The 23252-nt window shown below is 39.7% G+C and overlaps 1 protein-coding gene across 8 annotated transcripts in view; it reads left to right on the top strand.

The window, feature by feature from the left end:
* ZNF148 (zinc finger protein 148) overlaps positions 1-23252 on the top strand; it is a 278252-nt gene that overhangs the window by 222828 nt on the left and 32172 nt on the right. For 6 of the 8 annotated variants that reach the window (XM_029605273.1, XM_029605270.1, XM_029605271.1 and 3 more), the window contains one exon: positions 11456-14511. The exons of 1 other annotated variant lie outside the window; for it this stretch is intronic. In XM_029605273.1, coding sequence (XP_029461133.1) covers positions 11456-13060 — 1605 coding nt within the window. In that variant the 3' untranslated portion in view covers positions 13061-14511. Of the gene's footprint in view, positions 1-353; positions 492-11455; positions 14512-23252 lie in introns of those variants that run through there. One more of the 8 variants, XM_029605275.1, reaches the window with a different exon arrangement.

Genomic DNA, 23252 nt, shown 5'->3' with positions numbered 1-23252 from the left:
CTGTTGCCCCTTGGAATCCTCGGGAGACCTTACTTCCTTCTGAAAATTCAGTTTGGAACTGACTCTTGACATGCTTGCAACTCTCCAGGATTCTCTGCAAGCTCTTAGAAGCATCACTCTTTTCACCTTGCTTCCTTTCCTTCCAACTGCTGGTTTCTGTCATCTACTGGCAGTTACAACTTCCTCTATGGCTGCAGTCCTCTGCCTTGACTAAGTTCTCAGAATTTCTCATCACAGTTGTATCAGGTCTGCTATCTGTGCAATTATCTTCAATACTATGCCATTTGCAGTGTCAAACTGTTTATCATTCAATAATGTTTTGGTATTAAAATATGAGTTCTCTCTGTCTTCAGAAGTTAAAAAAGGGAAGGGATCATCAAGGAAGAGGTTTACTATCTGTATAGGTGCCTGAGCTACGACATCAGAAGCTGAGGACAGAAGACCATGTGCTGTCAAGAGGGTAATAGTCCTGTCCTATGAACCAGCATTCACTATTAGCGGTCAGATTGTGTAGTTTTTCTCTTAGCACATCATTCTCTTGAAGACTTCTTCTCATTTTGATTTTATGGTATTTATTTTCCTCACTATGTCCAAAAAGCCTCAAGAAGTGCCTGATATGCTTGCAAAAGATGTCTCCTGATGGAGCATCATGCTGAGTGCTATAAGTTTTTGGAGACAGACCAAGATGACATTTAATATGGTTTTTGCTCCAAGGTACTACCAAGAGTGGTTCTGGCCCAGCAGAAGAGGCTCCATGCTTACTTGTGCATAATGAATAAATCTAGCTTAAAACAAGTTCCAAAGCGATCTAAGAGCTTGGGAAATTCAAGATGGCTGCCGACTGAAAGCAGGCTCTGAAGGACCCTCTGTTATTGCAAAAAATCTTTTTACCTCTATATCCTCTCTTCGATGATTCAATGGGTAAAAGAAAGGGTAGTATCCAGAAATTTTGGCTACATCCACACTGACGGGCCCTATGGATCTTCATCTCCTTCAGCGCGTCGACCTTCCATTGAGCTCCGTTGAGCAGTCATTGGAGTCCTTGCTGGGTGAAGGATCACAAGCGATAGCTCCCGACTGAGACCTCTTACTCTGGAGTTATACCATCCTCTTCCTTAGTCTGGACCCCAGCTTTTCAGCAATGGAGGCTCTGCTTTGACAGAGTCGCGACTCAATGATATCACACAGCCAACTGGCCTGGTAACGGGGCATGATCGGATGAAGGAGCTGTCTGCTGAGAGGTTCAATGATCTCTTCATGTGGAGTCGTTACAACTAACTGCCACCAATGGTTTATGGCGTTCAGCAGTTTGAGGTACAGTCTTTTTGCCTTCCTAAGCCTCCTAATATTACTTTGGATGCCATTTGGGATGCTATTACCAATTTATCTTCACAATTGGATCAGTTTGTATCCCAATATCAGGGTCTATCCATGGCCCTGCAGATTACACAAGAGCAAGTTTCTATTTTGTCTCAGAAGATGGAAGTATTGGACTCTTGTGAAACCATTACACAAGGAATATTAGCTGCTTTTTCTAAAAGTCACTTAATTCTCCTAAGCAAACTTGAGAATTTGGAAAATGTTCATTGGCATAACCCTTGTATTATAAACTTTCTTCATGTCTTCCTACTGTCTTTTCCGCTTATCTCTATGCTAATAGGAGCCATGTCTCTGGGTACTTGTACCTGTGGGAGATATCTAATGCCCTTTTTTGCTTTGGGACATTATCCTTCCTTCAAAATGTACTTGTCCCCTTATGTCCCTAGACCTTAATTGTCTCTCTTAATGTACAGGGCATTTCCTCTCCTATCAAGTGAAAGAGTATTTTACAGTGAGTTTAAAATCAAAAGGCGTATCTGCTATTTCTGCAAGAAACGCATTTAACTAACCTGGAACATGAAAAACAGGGTTGGGTGGGTGAGGTTTATTATTCTTCCTTCAACTTTAAAAGTCGTGGAGTGTGTATCCTAATAGCTAAATCATTTCCTTTGATAGTTCATAAATGTATAAAAGCCCCAGAGGGGCGCTATGTTATTCTAGATTGCTCTCTGTACTCTGATACTTTTCTTCTAGTCAATGTGTATGGCCTTAATCATGTGCAAGAGGAATTTTACTGTACATTATTGGATACTCTTGTTTCTTTGGGGGAGGGGACAAAATTTGTTTGGGTGGGGACTGGAATATGTGTATGGATCCTGCATTAGATAGATCACGAAGCAGTACTCGTCCTCTGATGCCTGGCTTAGCGCAACATAGCTTAGTTACTTCCCTGTGTCTTTGGAGAACCTATAGCTCCTGGCTTAGCGCAACATAGCTTAGTTACTTCCCTGTGCTCTTTGGAGAACCTATCATAAAAATGAGCAAGACTACACTTATTATTCCCCTCGCCATGGTTCTTATAGCCCTATTGATTATTTTCTCTGTTCTCCGTCCTTCTTGGTTAATATGCAAGGCTGTGTGATTCTCCCCTGCACTATATCTGATCATCATGCTGTGCAACTGACACTTAAGCCTATTGTTACTCGGCAGCGTACTTCGAGGTGGCGATTGAATACATCCCTTCTGGGTAAATTAGATTTTCTCCATATGGTGTCCATGAAGACAAAGTACAACCCCGCCTCGGACTACTCCCCTGTATTTTGCTGGGAGGCTTTTAAAGCCTACTTGAGAGGTCATATCAGTTATCCTAGTTATGTTCAGTGGGAGAATTGTACCAACCTATGCAATTTACGCTCCACGATCGTGAAGTTGGAAGTCCAACATAAACAGGATTGCCTCCCTAAAACTTATAAGAAACTTGAAGCAGCATGGCAGGAGCTTTGTTCGCTGGAAATTAATCTGATAGAACGCTTTCTTAAATTTTCTAAGCTACAGTATTATGAACATGGTGACAGCACTGGGGCCGTGTGGGCTAAGCTAGTTAAAAAAAACAAAACGGAAGAGCACTTTGCATATTTCTCAGTTGCAAGATCCCTCTGGATCACTCACAGCTGATCCCTACAGAATAGAGCAGAGATTTTGAGATACTTCTCTGACTTATACTCGTTCACTGATCCCTGTGACCCTCATGCAGGGGTTCCTTGATTGTTTAGATCTACCATCATTGGGAGAGCCACAGCGAGGCATGCTGGCTGCCCCCATCACAATGGGAGAAATTTGGACGGCAATCCATGTGCTTCCCAATGGGAAATGTCCTGGACCTGAAGGCTACCCTATTGATTTCTTTAAGAAGTGCTTTTCTGATTTGGGGCCCTTTTTGCTTCCCATCTACAATCAGGCTGGCTTAGTTGCTTATTCTCTGGGCTTCTTAGGTAATGCTACTATCTCTTTCATTCATAAGGTAAAGACCCAACTAATTGTGGATTGTATCATCCTATCTCCCTTCTGAATATGGCAAAACTTTTTCAGCTCTGCTTGGAAACTGTACTAACTTATTTGATACACCCAGATCAGTCTGATTTTGTGACGGGCAGGGTATCTACGTCCAACAACCGAAGTGTGCTTAATATCATGCACCTCACCAAAAGGCTAGGGAAAACTGGGCTAATTATTTCTTTAGACATGGAAAAAGCATTCGACCGTGTCTCTTGGCCCTACCTATTTTTGGTTCTGCGGCATGCACAGCTGCCGGAGCAATTTGTGCAATGGATTCAGGCTATGTATGAGGCTCCTCAAGCCCAGCTCCTTATTAATGGAATCTTATCTCCGTACTTTCTTATTGTTCGTGGTACACGGCAGGGCTGCCCCTTATCCCCCCTCCTATTTGATGTGATATCCCTAATGAATGTCGGTAAATAAAACTGTTAAATAAATAAAATAAATAAATGTGGATAAGTGCAAGGTGATGCATATAAGGAAAAATAACCCGTGCTATAGTTACACAATGTTAGGTTCCATATTAGGAGCTAGCACCCAAGAAAGAGATCTAGGCGTCATAGTGGATAACACATTGAAATCGTTGGTTCAGTGTGCTGTGGCAGTCAAAAAAGCAACAGAATGTTGGGAATTATTAGAAAGGGAATGGTGAATAAAACGGAAAATGTCATAATGCCTCTGTATCGCTCCATGGTGAGACCGCACCTGAAATACTGTGTACAATTCTGGTCGCCGCATCTCAAAAAAGATATAGTTGCATGGAGAAGGTACAGAGAAGGGCAACCAAAATGATAAAGGGAATGGAACAGCTCCCCTATGGGGAAAGACTAAAGAGGTTAGGACTTTTCAGCTTGGACAAGAGACGGCTGAGGGGGGGGGGGGGGGGGAATATGATAGCGGTGTTTAAAATCATGAGAGGTCTAGAGCAAGTAAATGTGAATCTGTTATTTACTCTTTCGGATAATAGACTAATTTTCACTCCATGAAGTTAGCATGTAGCACATTTTTAAACTAATCGGAGAAAGTTCTTTTTCACTCAACGCACAATTAAACTCTGGAATTTGTTGCCAGAGGATGTGGTTAGTGCAGTTAGTATAGCTGTGTTTAAAAAAGGATTGGATAAGTTCTTGGAGAAGTCCATTACCTGCTATTAATTAAGTTGACTTAGAAAATAGCCACTGCTATTACTAGCAACAGTAGCATGGGATAGACGTAGTTTTTGGGTACTTGCCAAGTTCTTGTGGCCTGGATTGGCCACTGTTGGAAACAGGATGCTGGGCTTGATGGACTCTTGGTCCAACCCAGTATGGCATGTTCTTAATCTTTTATTTTAATTTGTTTTCTCTATATGTTATGCCATACAAGTGTTTTTGCTTGGATATAATTTATTAAACTTAATAAAAATAAATGTATGTGTATATATACATATATATATATATATATATATATAAATAAACAAATTGCAAAGCTAAAAGAGAAGGCCAAGGAAATATAATAAATTTGATTATATTCCTTTACGTCAGATGCTCAAAGTATGGAACAATAAATACCAATAAACCAGTAGCATCATCAAGTGAGTCTAGAATAGAATAAATCACTATGACACAAAATATATCAGTATAAATAGAGCTTCTGATCCTAGGTATTTATAAATTACAAATGTGGTGCTTAACTTTTAGCAAATTGGGTACATTTGGCAGGTACTAAATATAGTTTATCTGTGTTTACTTGATGCAAACTAAACTTTTAGGTGTATTTTTAGGTTGATTAAGGCATAAATCAATTTATCTTCAGTTTTTTAGTTGTCTGTATTTAAAAGTTAAAATTACAAAATGCAAATTCAACATACTGTATAGCAGTCATTTGCACTTGACATGTACATGAATTCAAGTTAAAAACTTTGCAATTTAGTAAAACATTGCATATATGTATTGAAACTCAAATATTCAAGATTAAAACTACTTGTACTTGTCACAGATAAACATTGTTAAAATAGTGAACAGCAGATCATTGAAGGCCAATGTGTTCTGGGTTTTTCGTCCCTCCTACTTCCCCCAATACTTTCTGATGCAGTTCACTTAGCCTCTCTTATGGTAATTGCTTTTCGTGCAGTTATGGCAGGGGACAGATATTGAGATGGTGGACAGAGTTGGTGGCAATGGCAGTTTAAAAAAAACAACCTGTACTTTCTGCTTGTTTCTTCTCTGAAAAAGCCGAGGGAAGACCCAAAGCATTTTTCTCTTGAGGAGAGAGGGAGGCAAGACAAAGATAAAATAATACAAAGTTCAGATACAAACACCATTTGTACAAGCACCAATACATCCTAAATTATTACAGTTCCAAGGTACTTCCACCAGTCATCCCTATATGACAGTAATATATCCCTCCCAACTTTTTCACTCTTCTCCGTTCCTCTTTTTATATGACCAGTATGGGCCCCCCATATCCTATCATACATAGTCAGATGTCAGTTTTTCCAACACATGTGTCAGCTTATTCCACGGTATCAACTTCCAATATGTAGCAAATTTATATCGTGCCTACATGAAGTAAATGTCCACATAAAATGCGTTGATATATATCAAGAGTCAAGACAGACCACCACAGTCCCAGTAAAAACACATCCTGGGCCTGAAACATACCTGATGGCCCAGAATTTCAGCAGTATCTGTTTCCCCTCTGGTCCAGAACTCTGCAAGTGGTGGGCTAGTCCACCACATATATGTTCCCTCCTCCCTGCATCCCCTCCAACACAGTCTGGATGACTGTGACAAGAAAGCAGCAAAATACATAAAGTGTAGGGTAGTCTCTTCTAACCAATTTATACATGAGTTTGATTCTCCTGCTACATATGGAGATTCTATGCATCCTCCTCTTTATAACTTTCCAGTCTGTCTCCGACAGTCTTTCCCTCAGATCCTTGTTCCACTTGTCCATTAATGCATTAAGGGGTTCCATTTCTTCGTAGGCTAATGTACATGATACAGGGGGGAAATAATTTTATAGCCTACGTCTGGGTCATTAACACTCTTTCAATTTGTGAGGGTTCCCTCTTTACACATGACATTCCTTCCGTTTTAGAGAGCTACTGTTTTATCCTCTCATAAATTCCTCTGTCCTCCTCACTTATCTCGAACTCCTCCTTCAAATCATCGACGGACCATCCCTGTTCATCCCACAATTGCCCAAAGAACTGTAATCCCAAAGTTCCCCATTTCCGTAACTCATTATGAAATGTGGCAACTGATATATGGGGATTATCTTTCAGAACAGCCAGCAGTGGTGTATGCTGATCAAGTTGGTATGTTCAAGTATTTAGAAGGCATATGCCATGTCTTTACCGTGTGCTCTACAGTCGGCTGGGTTCTCATCACCTGCCTAGCCCTCTGTGATGCTGGTGGAAGAAACAGTAAAAGAGGAAGGTCTATTCCCTCTGCTGCCCCTGTCTCCAGCAAAAAACCATGGCTTCATATACTCTTGAGGTCCAGTAATACCTTAGCAAGTTAGGGAGTGTGAATCCTCTTCCATTCTTAGTGCACCATAAGGTGCTAAGTTTTAACCCGGGGATCTTGCCCTGCCCTATAAACTGTGGCTTCGAGCTGTTCATATTTGCACAGAATTTCATAGGAAGTGTAATTGGAAAGTGTTGGAATAAGTGCATGAGCTTAGGAAGTATATTCATTTTCAGAATTCCAATTTTGCCCACACATGATACATTCAGCCCAGACCACTTCTGCACATCTTCTGAAATTGTTTTGCATATGGGGGGCATAGTTAGTTTTATATATATGCAACAAGTTTTTAAGTATAAAGATACCCATATACTTAAACCCTGCCTCCGCCAATTTAAAATTAGCCATGCAGTTCGGTATCTGACAAGACTGTTTTGGTCAATCAGGGAGTTCTCTAGCAATATAAATCTGCCTTCTGAATTTTTGCGTTCCTTTTGGTTCACAAGAGTCTGGTTCTTAAGAATAAGAATGCAGACTCCTCTGCTCTTTGAATTAAATGAGGCATAAAACACCTGTCTCCCCCTGCCAATCTCTACATAATTTCTGTCATGCTCTGTGTCCATCAGGTACATTTCCTGTAATATTGCCACATGCATTGATCTCTTCAGATATGTAAAGATTTGCTTCCTTTTAACTGGCATGGATATGCCCCATACTTTCCAAGACACACACATCACTTTGGAGTTAGCCATTGTCTGTACAGATTATGTATACAACTTGTACTAGCTCTTTGTGTACATAATAGACAGTAACTTTGTGGTGTCTAATCCACTGCAAATGTATAATTCTGTGTCTTGTCGATTTTTTAACTTTAAAGCCCAAGCAAGTACCCAACAGACATCTATCTCTAACCCCTCCCAAAGTCTGAGACATCCAGGCAAGGGATTCCTTCGGTTATCAACCTCTTGACCCTAATATCCCACACACCTTGTCTTACAATGCCTCCCCTCCCCCAGAGCATGCTGCCCAGTTGGGAGCATCCTTGGGGCCTGGGCTCTGCTCTTAACATCCATACACCTCCCATACTAATTCTCCAACTGCCCCAACACATTACTCCCATCCCCCTCACTCAGAAACCCCTCTTCCCTCCACCCCTCCCACCCCTCCCACCCCAAATACATACAACATAAAGATAGCAAGGAGATGTAAGGCATGCAAGTGAAATGTCATCAAGGCTATCAGAGTTCTATGGAAGAGAGAAAGCAGAAAGCAATCTTGACTCGAGTGGAGATTCTGGTTCCTCTTGGTCACATGGCATTCTTTCGTCCCACTGCCTTTGCGAGGGTTGCAGGTCACTGCTTCCCTGTCTATGTCCAAGGAGATGGCCACCCACTGCGGGCGCTATATCTCATAGCTGGTCACATGTCTATTGCCAACACGATTCTTCCTACCACCACTCCTTTCAGCACAAGTGAATCTCAGCCAGTTATCCGTGCTCTGCACCTCCCTGTTGTCATCATTGCAGCCCATAAGGAAACAGTCATAAGAACATAAGGGTCCATCAAGCCCGGTATCCTGTTTCCAACAGTGGCCAATCCAGGCTACAAGTACCTAAAAGAACAACACTGCTATAACCTTGAAAATCCCCATCCAAATAGAAAATCCCATAAAAAAGTGACAACGCAGAGAAAATGTTTCAAAATAAACAAACTTGCATAACTCTGAAATCTTCCCTCTTACCTCTCACTCGTAGGGGGTATCTGGCTTTTACCACCCATGGCTCCATAGCACCAACTACAGAGTTCCCTGATCTTCCTCCGGTCAACATTGTCAGTCATTGTCTGGATGCTTTCAGAGCCTCTTCTATTCATTGTCCTGTCCCATCTCCTCACTCCTGTGTAGAGTTAGCCTATAGCCATTCTGATGCCTGTTCTGGCAAGGTAAAAATTCTGGAATGGTTCCTTTCGATGTTCCTGAGCCTTGCAGGGTATAATGAGGCATCCCGGAGCCTGTGCCTCTGCAATGATTTCTTTATCAGGGCAAATTCTGATCTCTTCTTCTGGAATGCTGCTGAGAAATCATTAAAGAAAGAGACATGCTGTTTTTTATATAGTACCTTCCTTTCAGGTGGGCTGCCTTGACTATCTTTACCTTGTGGGCTGTAAAATAATTGCCCGAGGCCTCCCGCCAGGCCCCAGGAGATGGGCAATCGCCCGATGCGTTTGTTCAAATTTGAGACGGTTAGCTTTCACAGAGAGGCCCAGCGTTGCTGGGATCCATTTAGCAAAAAAGCAAGATTTGATCCGTTCCCTCCTCTCCCTCTGGAAACCTGACAAATCTCAAATTTCTCCTGTGGCTCCAGTTTTCTGTGTCAACCATTTTATCAGTAATCTGTTACTCGTTTTTCGAGGGTCGCCATTTTTTGCCACATGCTCTTCAATGTGTTCTCTACCTCTTCCACTCTGGTTTCCATCTCGTCCATCCGCAAGGAGGTGTCCTGTACTGAGGCAATTAAGTCTGCCACCTTTTGCACCACTTCTCCCAATTTCGAAAGTATATCTGCTGTGAGCTTTTCCGAAAAACTTTGGAAAAGTTCTTGCAACTTCTGAGTCATATCTATGGGAGTTGCTAATGAGGGCCATTCATCTCCTGCGGCCTGCTCCTCATATTCCTTCGACCGTTCCAGGCTTATCTCCCCAGAAAGCGGGCAGCACTTTTTTTTTGCACCTCCTTAGACGTGGCTTGTCTGATTGGGGGAAAGAAATACCTTGCAAAAATATGTGATTTAGATCCTTTGCCCGAGGAGCCCAACTCATTATCAGTGTATCATGTGACCCCCCAACAGCGGTTTAAAAAATTAAATAAACATGTACTTACTGCTTGTTTCTTCTCTGGAAAAAGTAGGGGAGGACCCAAAGCATTTTTCTCTTGAGAAAGAAGGGGCAAGCTAAATACAGCAGATATCTAATGTGCTACTAATTACAAATCCCCCTCTTTGTGCTTGCGCAGTTCTCATGAGAGTCAGAGAGTCTTGAGGAGTCCTGGATTAGCAATGACTGTGATAGCAGAGGAAACATGGAGAGCGTGGTGCATAATGCAATTGGTGACATCAGCGATAAGGTGATCAATTTCAGGTGTATACTGGCTATAACTAAAAAACACCATTTTGTTCCAGGGGTGTTGTATTGGTTTTTCAGTTATAGCCGAAAATCAGAAGCTCTAAGTATAAAATACTACAGTAAAAAAAAAAAAAAGAAATGAATTGTGAATAACATAATCAACCATCAACCTGATTGATACTGATCAGCAGCCACCAAAAGACAATACACTATTGGTCGCTAGCAGTTTGGGCAAAGAGCCATTTCCTCACTCTTCTGCAGAAAGACATGTAATCTTTGAAATGACTTATTTCAGTGGGCAGTGTTCCAAAGTTTCACAGCATCACATGAGAGCATGATTAGAGGAAGCTGCCTAAAGTAGTGCAGGTGGCCAGGTGTTGAAGCAGATCTCAACTGCTTTGTTGACTTGGACTGAGGATAGGTCCAAAAGCCAGGGCAAATTGGGTTCCTATTGCTTTAGTCATCCTCCGGGCCTTGAAAGACACTACTTGCAAATGGGCACATGTCAAGTGGAGGCCTCAGTATGTTGGCAGAAGGCTGTGAGGGCTTGAACTTGGTTAAGGTTTCTCACGATCTAAAACCGCCATACCTGGACGGAGTTGCACTGGACTCCCAAGAGCTATCTGTCAGGCTTTTGAGCAGCCGTTGAGCATATATAGTCCCCTGTGAATACTCTCTCACAGAGATCATACTTCTCCCCTTGGGCACTGGAAGCTCTACTAGGAAGTCAGTTGATTCTAGCTCTTTCCTTGCTAGCTTCTCTTCCATGCACATTACAAGGCAGTCTTCTTCCTTTTTCTTTTAGAGGAAAGAAGAATCTGGATGTTTTTCACTGACTGCTCAGTTATACCCTGGATCCAACTGAAAAGGCTATTTTTGCAGGGGTGTGTTTAGCTTCAGGCCTACATTTGTTTTCCACTTTTTTTTTTTGAAGGCCCCTCTTAGAGGGTCTCATATGTATGGGTCAGTTGCATCTGCTTGTCATCAGAGAAAATGAAATTGCATACCTGTAATATGGGTTCTCTGATGTCTGCAATACAGTGAGCCACGTAGCCACACCTGCCTCTCCCCTTCTGAGAGTTTTTACTCTGTCCTTTTTCCTCTTGCAATAGCTTGGCTAATCATTAAACTGAGCAGCACATGGGAAATCACTGTGCATACCTAGAAAGCTTTCCTAGAAACCTCTAGAACGATCCTTAGTATCTAAACAAGATGGAGTCTCATGACCCATGTGTAGCTGCTTGTACTGCTGTCACTTTAGAACACCTATTGGAGGTAAACAATTTTACTTTATTTCATATTGATCTAATGGAAATATATTAGAAATGTGAAAAGATTTTGCTTCCTCACTATGTTGAATAATGTGAAATATCTTCATATTTCAGAATGTATGTGTACCTAACATCCTCTATCCTGATGTTGCATCTTGTAATTAGTATGGTTATTTTAACAAATGCAAGGTATCTTTGAATTTTTTAATCTTCTGTTTTTCTTTACAAAAATGTTCAGTACTTCTCCAGGACAGACCGTGTACTAAAGCATAAACGGATGTGCCATGAGAATCGTGACAAGAAATTCATTAAGTGCAGCACTAAGATGGGCCTTTTAGGCTCTGAAGAAGACACTGGCTTCTCCATGCTTCCAAAAGAGAGCTCTGTGCCAAAGAAGAAAAGGCATAAATCGGCAGATAAATCAAAGGCAATTGCAGATGCAGAAAAAGAGAACCCTCTAGACAAGGGGGAACCGAAAAAAGACAAAAATGATTTTATGTCCGTTTATTCTGCAAGTGCTAAAGTAAAAGATGAGTATATGGTTGCAGAATATGCTGTCGAGATGCCACATCCTTCGGTCAGTGGTGTGCTAGAAGAGGCAGTTTCAGGGGAAATAAACCCACCTAAATTGGTTCTCAAAAAGGTTAATAGTAAAAGAAGCCTAAAACAATCACTTGTGCAAAGTCAAACAATATCACCTTTGTCTGCATTTGAAGAGAGCAAAGTTGCAAAGTATACTTTTGATCTGGTAGACAAACAAGCTTTGTTGGACTCAGAAGGTAATGCTGACATCGATCAAGTTGATACCTTGCAGGAGGGCCCCAGTAAGCCTGCTCATAGCAGCACTAACTATGATGATGCAATGCAGTTTTTGAAGAAAAAAAGGTATTTACAAGCAGCTAGTAATAACAGTAGAGAGTATGCTATGAATGTTGGTACAATAGCATCTCAGCCTTCAGCAACACAGGCAGCTGTGGCAAGTGTCATTGATGAAAGCACCACAGCGTCCATATTGGATTCACAGGCACTTAACGTGGACCTCAAAACCAATCATGACAAAAATGTCATTCCAGATGAGGTACTACAAACTCTACTAGATCATTATTCCCACAAAGCTAATGGACAGCATGACATACCTTTTAATGTGTCTGACACTGAGGTGACTTCCAACATATCAATCAACTCTTCAGAAGTGCCTGAGGTTACCCAGGCTGAGAATGTGGGAGCAAGCTCCCAGGCTTCCTCTTCAGACAAAGCCAGCATGCTGCAAGAGTATTCAAAGTTTCTACAGCAAGCTTTGGAGAGAACTAGCCAAAACGATGCCTATTTGAACAACCAGAGCCTTAATTTTGTGACTGATAACCAGGCTCTCACAAGCCAGCCAGCATTCTCTTCCATGGATAAACATGTCTATTCATCTGTGCCTGTCAGTAGCTTCCGAGCAGGAATGACGTCGCCTTTAAGAACAACAGACAAGTCTCATTTTGGATTAATAGTTGGTGATTCCCAGCACACATTTTCCTTTTCAAATGATGAGGCAAATCATACATCCACTTCATCTGCACAGGACTTCTTGGATCAAGTAACTGCTCAGAAGAAAGCAGAGGTACAGCCTGTTCATCAAGCCTACCAAATGGCTTCTTTTGATCAGTCCTTCAGATCTCAGTACCACGGAGGAAGGGTTGCAATATCATCTCAATTTAGCACTGCCAATGGACAAGTGAACCTCCGTGGCCCTGGAACAAGCTCTGACTTCCCAGATTTCCCATTGGTAAATGTAAATGAGAACAGAGGTCAGATTGCGTCTTCGCCTGATGCCACAGCAGGCCAAACATTTGGTTAAAGGAATAATTGTAAATAGTATTGGCACTTTATGACAGATCGTTCAAGAGTGAGGTTGCTCTGTATATGATGGACAGCTGTTCACAATTAAGAGCTTTATGTTGTTACAAAAGAAACTGGTAAAGATAGTGAACAATTTCAGCAACATGTTTTATTTTAGTTGATGATCAATGCATTGCCTACCATGCAGTTACCCTTTAAAGACAATTTATTATTCATTTGCTTGAGGCTAGAAAAATGCATTTATAACTACAATGAGTTAAAGCAGTAGAAATTTTGAGTAGGATTATGTTTCTTAACATGTTTCACTTAACTTCCTTAGATCAGTAATAGTGTGAAAGTTACTGTTCTTTTAAAGGGTTGACAGTACAGTGATTTCTTTTTGGCAAGGAGTCCAATTGTTATTATCTGACCAAATGAACTAATAGTTTAGATATGGCTACAGCAATATTTATGTACTCGGTACAAAATCCCTTTTCTCCAACATTTCTAAAGGAATTAAGCTACTTGTGCTTTATTTTAATTTGGCGCTGCTGTCTTTGTTGCAGACTGCTACTATTTTGAAAGCTGCATGCTGCAAATTCTTTTTACTAAATAATTACCAGCTGATGAATTTACTTAATGTCATTGAGTGAGAACTGTAGATTTATCTCAATAGTCATAATGCCATACTTGCCGATAAAAGGGTCTTCATGGTTGTCTACTGTATTTCAAAAGGGTGTGTCATTACACAACACTTAAGTTCAAACAGTTGAATAAAGTGCATATTTTTGTCTGGTATTCCATTAAGGGCCATAGATGAAAACACAAAGGAGCATAATTCCTGTATGCTATAATCGGATGTACTTCACTGCATTTTTGTCATCAAAAAATTAAAGCATTAAACTAAGGTGTGCACTTTATTGAGTTTGATTGTTTTGAATAATGAACGACAGGCCGTTTTTCAAATTGGTTGAACTGAAGGTAAGAGGCTTTTCTCATCAAGCATGGTAGTGTGAATATTGGGGTAACATTTGTTCTCACTTATAGAGTTTTTCTTCAGACTTGCTTTATTTTTCTTCGTAATGATATCGCCTAAATTGTAATTTCCATTTTTTCCATATTTTCCATAAACTCTGCCGTACACAATGCAGATAAAGAAGTGGTCGGTATCTTTGTACGATAGTAGTTGGACATTCATTTTTACAATTTTTTTTCATGTGCAGATATAAAGATATCTGAAGTTTTAGTGAATATACTCTGTATCTGTAGATAACATTCCTATAGGCATAGAGCTTCAAACACTTATTTTAAGACTTCAGTGCTTTGTACTTTACCTTTATATATATATATACACAGAAGTTATTATAGAGTATATAGTTAAGTGTTTTTTTGTTTTTTAGTCTGTATTACTACTGTGCGTTTTGTATGGTTGACATGGATATTTTATCATCTCATAAAAAATGAAAATTATTAGTTTGTTTTTTTAAATGACAAAATTGCACAGTTTCTGCTACTTAAGTTTGTTTTGTGTTTTTTTCCCTTCAAAATCTTGGACTAAATAATTGTAAATATTAAAAAGCTATTTCTTTAGCCCATGAACAGAGTAAAGTGGATATTTTAATTGTGTATTACTTTTGCACAACAATGGTTATGTTGTGTTTTTAATGAAAGATATAAGCACGAAATACTTTGACTGCCATGGGTTTAGCAGTTTGAGCCATTTCAACTTAATTAACTGCACCTAAGAAGCCCTTTTGTTGCTATCTTTGCAGTTTAAACAAAATATTTTTTCTTAATTATAAATCTTTTTATGTATATAGAGGTGAAAATTGGTAATGCACTTTAGACAATAAGGGGGTCATTTTCAAAAGAATTTACATGTTCAGAACTGGGTTTTACACATGTAAATGCACTTTACATGCGTAAGTGGGCTTTTAAAAATAGACACAATATATGCCATTGAATTGTCAATAGGTTTTATATGCGTAAGTGCACTTTTAAGTGCCTAAATGGGCTTTTGAAAATTGCTACAATAGTATGCTACATTTACATGCGTAACTCCTTTCAAAATGTCCTCTCTAAATGTTTTAGCTAAATTCTAACTTAGTATTATAGTAGATAACAGCAGAGAAAAGACCAATTAGTCCATCCATTCTGCCGAATTGTTCTGTCTGTATGGCCAAAAATACATCCCTGCTGCCAGCCACAGAATGTGGCCATGTCTGGTGTCTCTATGCTTATCCAGGCACCGTTTGTAGTATCTCTGTGCTTATCTTCCTCCTTGGTGCTCCACCAACTTAGCTGAGCATATAAGATCCACTCTTTGTTCCCGCCTGCGTTAAGTTACCAGATTACATCACGAGGCGTTGTAGGAAGCACATTAACCTCAGCAAATTGTAAGACTGTAACTTGCAGGTAAGTGGCATATTGCTTAAAAAGTTCTCCCATAATCTCTGAAGAGAGGTTGTTTGCACTCACAGTACTTTAGTTCTCCGTAATAATTACTTTATCAGAACTTAAAACTCCAGTGTGTGTTAGATTTCTTTGTTAGATCCTAAGAAGATTTCAGAAGTATTGAGCAACTTGTCAGAGAATAGAACCAGTTCTTAAGGTTTGGTGGATTTCGATTTGTCACTTTTATATTGGCTCCATTTTATCTCCTAAGGAGACTATTTTGATATTTTGCCAGCTGATTAGATGTTTATCTAAAAAAAATCAATTACTAAACATTTGATCTGGGCAGATGAAGATATGTATATCAGATTAAAATCCAGAAGTTTTCAAACTTGAGAGAGGACTATAATGTATAGATTTTTGCATTCTACTTATAGGTGCAGCTAATTCAACTCAAAGTAAAAGCTGAAATGGCTCATACTGGTTTGCAGTGGGAGTCTTAAAATATTACAGATTAACATTTCAGGGGTATATATGCTGAGCAATGATTATCAGCAAGTAGACTCTTCATATTGCTCTTTTTTGAGCTTTACTCACACTTGTATGTGTTTTTGTGCAGAGAATCTTGCTTTTTGTTGTTCCCTGAGATTTGAGCTCTTGTATGTGCTGAAATGGATCCCACCAATCACTTAAATATTTGACAAATTAAGAGGTGATTGAACTGAACAATAATGCTGATGGCCATTGTGGAATACAAGAACTTGTAAATAAAAATGTCAAAAAATGTTTACAGGACAACAGAGGCTGCAGTGCAGCGAAAGAGGGAGTAACCTATCTGAGATGTTGCATACAGTATTATTACTTTCAAAATTTAGACTGCAGAGGAATAAGAAATATACTTCAAAAAAATGACCCAAATGTATAGCATGTATTAGAAACACATATATACTGAACTTGCTATATTAGGAATTCTCATTAAATAAACAAGTCAAGCTTCATACAATACCAATGAATTGGTTATCATACTGGTAAGCCCCCAGAAGTTAAAAGGCTTTACAATCATTAGGTGACTTGATGATATTGTTTTGGATTCTTCCAAAGAAGCTGTCCGTCTGTCACACTTATCTTGATTCAAATCCGCACTAGTGCAGGGCTCCGTACCGCCCTCGCACCGGGAGCTGTCGGCAGCTAACATACACTTATAGTGATAGCCAACTGCACCATTAAAAACTTTTTGTCAGCAGACGGCTGTTTCTCCACTTCTGGCACCTCAACAATGCAAACCAGTCCACCTGTCGACCACTTACATTAACACCGAGCCCTTGAAGAAGGAGTTCACATGCTCTGAAACATTGTGATGTCGGCGGCTGTATTAATCAATGAGAATTCCTAATATAGCAAGTTCAGTATATATATGAGGAATAAGAAATGTCATCTAAAATTTGCAATAACTCTTAAAGGGTCTCATAAAATTGATAACTGACTATATTGGGCATTGTTGGTTTTGGCAGTTTTAGGAATGATATTTTTTTCTTCCTCAGAGAAGATGGAGAAATGATACCAAAATAATTTCTTTGATTTAACGTGGGAATGTGGTTTATAAGTAACAAATTGAAATGCGTTTTTTTTTTTTAGAATGTAAGTGAATATTTTGTTTTACTATTTTATTTTCCTTAAAACATACAACAGACTATATATACACACACACACATTTTTTTAATGAGTTCAAATCTGGAGAAACACAATTTTACATTATTTGTTTCTATATCATCCCTGTTGCACATCATCTTTTCTCAGTTTGGTTTTTCATGTCTTCCTACAGCCATAAACAGAAGATGGGTGCAGTCATAACACCTAACTTTTATCTAATAGCAGCCCTGAAATTGAAAGGATCACTTCTTGCTTTCCATATCTTCGCTGGTGGGAGTGTTGAGATCTGTGGGCTAGAGCTGAAAATATAAGAGCAGCTTTAGGTGTCATACCAGATATATAACAGCCATGATGGATTTCCTTTATTCAGGGCTGGTGCTCTGTTTGAATTCTTCACCACCATGGTAATGGTTTCATAGCAGTTAGAATAAATAAAATGAGAATTGGAAATAGGCATTTGCACTTGATCTAGGAAAGAGACTCCTAAGGAAATTAAAACGTCATGGGATAGGAGGCAGTATCCTGTTGTGGATTGGAAAATGGTTAAAAGATTTAAAAAAAACCCAAACAAAAACAGAGCAGGGTTAAATGGTCAATTTTTTCAATAGAGAAAGGTGAACAGTATGTGCCCTAAGCATCTGTACTGGGACTACTGCTTTTTAACATATTTATAAATAACCTGGAAATGGGAACAACAAGCAAGTTGATCAGATTTGCAAGTGATAAAAAATTATTCAAAGTTTTTAAATTACAAGAAGATTGTGAGAAATTGCAAGAGGACCTTGCAAGACTGGGAGATTGGGAATCCACATAGCAGATGAAAAATAATGTGGACAAGTACAAAATAAACCACATTGGAAAGAGCAACCCAAATTCTATTCATAGTGCAAGGTTCCACATTAGGAGTCACTACCCAGGAAAAGGATCTAGGCATCATCGTGGATAATACGTTGAAATCCTCTACTCAGTGTGCGGAAGTAGAATGTTAGGAATTATTAGGAAAGTAACGAAGAATAAAATAGAGCATATCATAATGCCTCTGTATCGCTCAATGGTGTGAATGCACCTTGAGTGTATTGTGCCCAGTTGTCACCGCATCTCAAAAAAGATACAGCAGAATTAGAAAAGGTACAGAGAAGGGCAACCAAAATGATAAAGGGGATGGAATGATTCCCCTATGAGGAAAGGCTAAAGAAGTTAGGTTTCTTCAATTTGGAGAAGATAGCTGAAGGCAGATATAATAGAGGTATATAAAATAAGTGGAGTGGAATGAGTAAATGCAAATTGGTTGTTTACACTTTCAAAAAGTACAAAAACTAGGATTTTTTTTTATTTTTTACTCAATGCATAACTAAGTTCTGGAATTCATTGCCAGAGGATTTGGTAAAGTTGTTTATGAAAGTGGTAAATCCTATGTCCTTATGACACTTGCTTATATTCCTATCCCCGTTTTGTATTTGTGGGGAGGAGTTCTGTATCTGCTGTTACCTCATGAAAATTTTATTTTAAAGCCAATTTCCCGTGATTTAAGGCATCAGTACATTAATGTCCATTTCTTTTAATGTTATCCAGCCGTAAGGCATTGACCTCTTGCTTTCCACTGACTGATGTCCTCAGTGACTGCTATTAAGTAAATAGGTGATGGCAGTTTATTATACATCTACTTAACACTATTTTGAGAGTCAGTTTGTCTTTAGTAGTGGCTAGCTTTGGGAAGCTAGGTACCAATCTGTCTTAATAAACTTTTCATTTTACTATAATGGATTATTTCTGGATAGGAAGTGGCCTGTGGGCATAAAATTCAGTTCTTACATTTCCTTGCAAAGTGCAATACAAAAGACCCAGTATTCCTTTTAAGTAAATTGTATGATTGCAGTAGTTTGCATTTGGTTTTCTTCTACACTGAAAATTTTTAACAGCAAATTGGCACATTTACAGTATCTATCTTATAGAATTTAACAATTATTCTTTTTGTTGTCCAACAGCTTCTTGCTGCTTAATTTTGGACTCCAGGCATTGGCAGCCTTCATTTGCAGATCACCAGAGTTTTCCCAGTTGTCTGTTCCACCCACTCTCTATATCCCTTTTCTGCTGAGTTGTTACAGCTCCCTTTAGTCTGGTACAAACCCACTTTATACTAGACTAAAAGTATTAAAGAATTACAATTAAGGCACCCTCCAACCAGGAATATAGTAGCCAAGTCTCCACTCCAGCAGCCCCTGTGGTGCTTTGGAGGAGCAGGGTCACATGGTCTGAGAACATCAGCCTGGTGTAGCAATAAGTAATCCTGCAGCAAGGACCTGCTCTCCAGGTGATGTTTTCTCCTCTTAAACAGTCTCCATGGTCTAGGAGAGAGGGATTATGTCAGCTGTCATAGTTGGTGATTTGATTATTAGGAATGTAGATAGCTGGCTGGCTAGTGGATGATTACTTGATAACTTTCCTGCTGGTGTGAAGATAGCGTCACCTAGATAGGATTTTAGACAGTGCTGGGGAGGAGCTGGTTGTTGTGCTTATGTGGAAGGTGTGGGAGGAGGTTCTGGAAGCCAAATTTAGGCTCTTAGGTAGAAAGCTAAAATCCATAACCGTCAGGGTAGCATTCTCTGAAATTTTCCCTGTTCCACAAGCAGGACCCCAGAGATAGGCAGAGCTACAGAGTCTTAATGCATGGATGAAACAATGGTGCAGGGAAGAGGATTTGGTTTTGCTATGAACTGGACGTTTGGGAGAAGAAGGAGCCTTTGGCACCAAGATAGACATGAACGCTAGTTTTAACTGAAAATTGATAACCTTGAATGAAAATGGACGCATTATCCCCCGATACAGATTTTGACATTGAAACACGGACTCATGTCAGGGTTTCTTTACTTGTGGGGCTATTAAGTACACCAGAAGATAAGTCCCTGTTTTTTATTTGCAAAGTTTGAAAAATTAAATAGAGAGAGAGGACTCCTGGACCTATGATTATTTGTAAGACTAAGAAGGCACTGTATGCTGGTAGAGCCTTGTATGAAGTCTAAACAGAAATCGCCAATATAATGCTTTATGTTCATTAAACATTGCTAGAAAAAGAATTCTCAATAATGCTTTGTGTTCATTGAACATTGCTGTATATCTGCATAACCATTGTTTAAAAATACCATCTTAAAAGCCAGTTCAGATGTATTCTACGCATTAAAAAAAGTGGAAGGAAGGTCAAATGATTGCCAGCATGGTTAAAAGGTAAGGAGAAAAAGGCTATTTTAGCCAAAAGAACTTTTCAAAAATTGGACAAAGGATCCATCTGAAGAAAATAGGAAAAAGCATAAGCATTGGCAAGTTGTATGTAAAACAATAAGATGGGCTAAAAGAAAATTTGAAAAGAAGCCGGCCATAGAGACAAAAACTCATAATAAAAACGTTTTAAAATATATCCAAATCAGGAAGCCTGTGAGGGAGTTGGTTGAACCATTAGATCATAAACAACTTTTTCCTTTTTTCCATCGTGACACACCTGACAGGCCACTCTCACATGTGTGACACACTGCCCATTACAATTCACAGCGGAAATAAAAAGTAAAGGTCCGGTAATTATTTTTATTGTTTAAAATGACACACGGAAAAGATACATATTCTGTCTGAACAGAAATTGCATAAATAGTAAACATCCCACACCAAAACAGCACCAATTTCCGGCACTTAAACAGTAACCACCTTACCTAAGAAAAGGCAACACTGAAATATTACACCAGGCCTTAAGACACCAATACATCTCCTATTAGGAAAACGGACCAAGTCAGGCTGCTATAGAGCCCTACACAGAAACTACACGCTAGCAGAAAACCTCACCTAAATCACATGTGCTGACCCTCACCTAATAAAGAATAAAGAGACCAAAACGAATAACTAGAAACATGCAGAAAAAAACTGAATTGGAAACTGCAACAAGCCAGAGTCTCTGTATGCAGTGTAATAAAGGAAAAAAGAAACATCACCCATCCTTATAAACAAATCAAGAAATATAAAATCAGTAGCAGTAAAACCATACTAACAAAAAGAACAGATTATTTTGAAACAGCTGATGAGTGGAATATTCAATAATTAAAAACTCATAAAAAATGTCTAGATACCAATAAAATATTTCAAAATAGCAGACACAAAGACCCAGTATTGAAAAATAGGGATACAAACATTTTTTTGCTCTGCATACCTGGAAACGTTTGATATCCAGGTGTCCTGAGACTGTCTTGAATTAGCAGAGGGAAGGGTGGTTTGCTTGGAACTTTCTCCTCTCTCTGTCACATACCAGCGCTCTCTCTCACACTGGCTCTCAATGACACACCTATACACACATGCTCTCAGTCACTCACATATACACATGCTTTTTCTCTCTCACTTATATAGGCTCTTAATTACACATTTACACACATGCTGTCTATCTTTTCACGCTTACACACACACACAGGCTTTCAATCACATAAATACATGCTGTCTTTTTCTCTCACACATAGACTCTCATTCACATGCTTACAAATATGTCCTCTTTCTCTCATTTACACACAGGCTCTCAATCACATACTCACATGCTCCCTCACCTAAATCAGCTCTCAATCACACACAGACACACATGGTCTCTCTCTCTCATTTAAACACAGACTCTCAATCACATACTCACATGCTCCATCACCTAAACCAGCTCTCAATCACACACAGACACACATGATCTCTCTCTTACTTATACACACAGGCTCTTAATCATACATACACATGATTTCTCTCACACACAAAGGATCTCAATCATACACACATACTCTTTCACACAAACAGGTTTTCAATCACAAACTTACACATACAGGTTCCCAATGGTAAACTTACATTCATGCTCTCTCTCTCTCTCACAGGCAGGCTCTCAATCACAGACATACTCTCTTTCACATATACAGGCTCTCAATCATTCACATACATGCAATCTCTCACTCACACACACAGGATCTCAAACACACATGCTTGCTTGCTCATTCACTCTCCCCCCCCCCCCCCCCCTGGAACTAGCAGCAGCAGCCTCCTCCCAACGCTAACCTCCTTCATTTTCAGCCCTCGCGGAGGAGTGTCATCGGCCCCGGGGGTTGACGTTCTTCTTCATTTTTCTCTGAGCCTCGCTGCTCATTCCTTCGGGCCGACGCTGACCATACGAGCATGGTCTCTTCTTCCCGAGCACGCACTTGCTACTCACCACTTCCTCTTCCGGGGGGAGGGGGGCGGGAAGAAGAGACCATGCTGGTGCTGCTCAGCTGACTCCAGCTGTCCTGCCGCATTCTGCCCGGGCTGACAGCATTTTAAGCCTGGGCGGAGGAGGACCGGGGAGCAGCTGGGTCAGCGGGGGACCGGGAATGTGGCGACACACCTGCGTGTTCTTGGCGACACACTGCTTGAGAGCCACTGCATTAGATGATAAGTTTAAAGGGGTACTTAGAGAAGATAAGGCTATTGTGGAAAGACTAAATGAATTCTTTGCTTCATTGTTAACTGAAGAGAATGTTGGGGAGATACCCATGCTGTAAACAGTATTCAGTGCTGATGATTCAGAAGAACTAAAACAAATCATGGTGAAGCTGGGAAGATGTAATAGGGCAGATTAACAAACTAAAGAGTAGTAAATCACCTGCACCAGATGGTATATATCCCAGAGTTCTGAAAGAACTTAAAAATTAAATTGTAGATCTATTATTAGTAATTTGTAACCTATCATTAAAATTGTCCATTTTACCCAAAGATTGGAGGGTGGCCAATGTAATCCTGATCTTTAAAAAGGGCTTTGGGGTGATCAGGGAAACTTAGACCAGCGAGTAAGACTTCTGTGCCAGGAAAAATCGTGGAAACTTCTAAAGAACAAAATCACACAACATATAGAGAGACATGATTTAATGGGACACAGCCAGAAGGGATTTACACAAGGAAAATCTTGTCTCACCAATCTGTTACATTTTTTTGAAGGGATTAATAAACATAAACACATGGAGAATGTTGAGCCAGTGGATATACTGTATTGAGATTTTCAGAAGGCATTTGACAAAGTATCCAATGAGAGACTCCTTAGAAAATTAAAAAGTCAAAGGATAGGAGGCAATGTCCTATTATGGATTACAAACACGTTAAAAGATAGGAAACAGAGAATAGGACTAAATGGT

The sequence above is a fragment of the Rhinatrema bivittatum genome, chromosome 6, assembly GCF_901001135.1.
Source record: "Rhinatrema bivittatum chromosome 6, aRhiBiv1.1, whole genome shotgun sequence".
NCBI classification, from domain to species: Eukaryota; Metazoa; Chordata; class Amphibia; order Gymnophiona; family Rhinatrematidae; genus Rhinatrema; species Rhinatrema bivittatum.
This window is presented reverse-complemented; position numbering and strand designations above follow the sequence as displayed.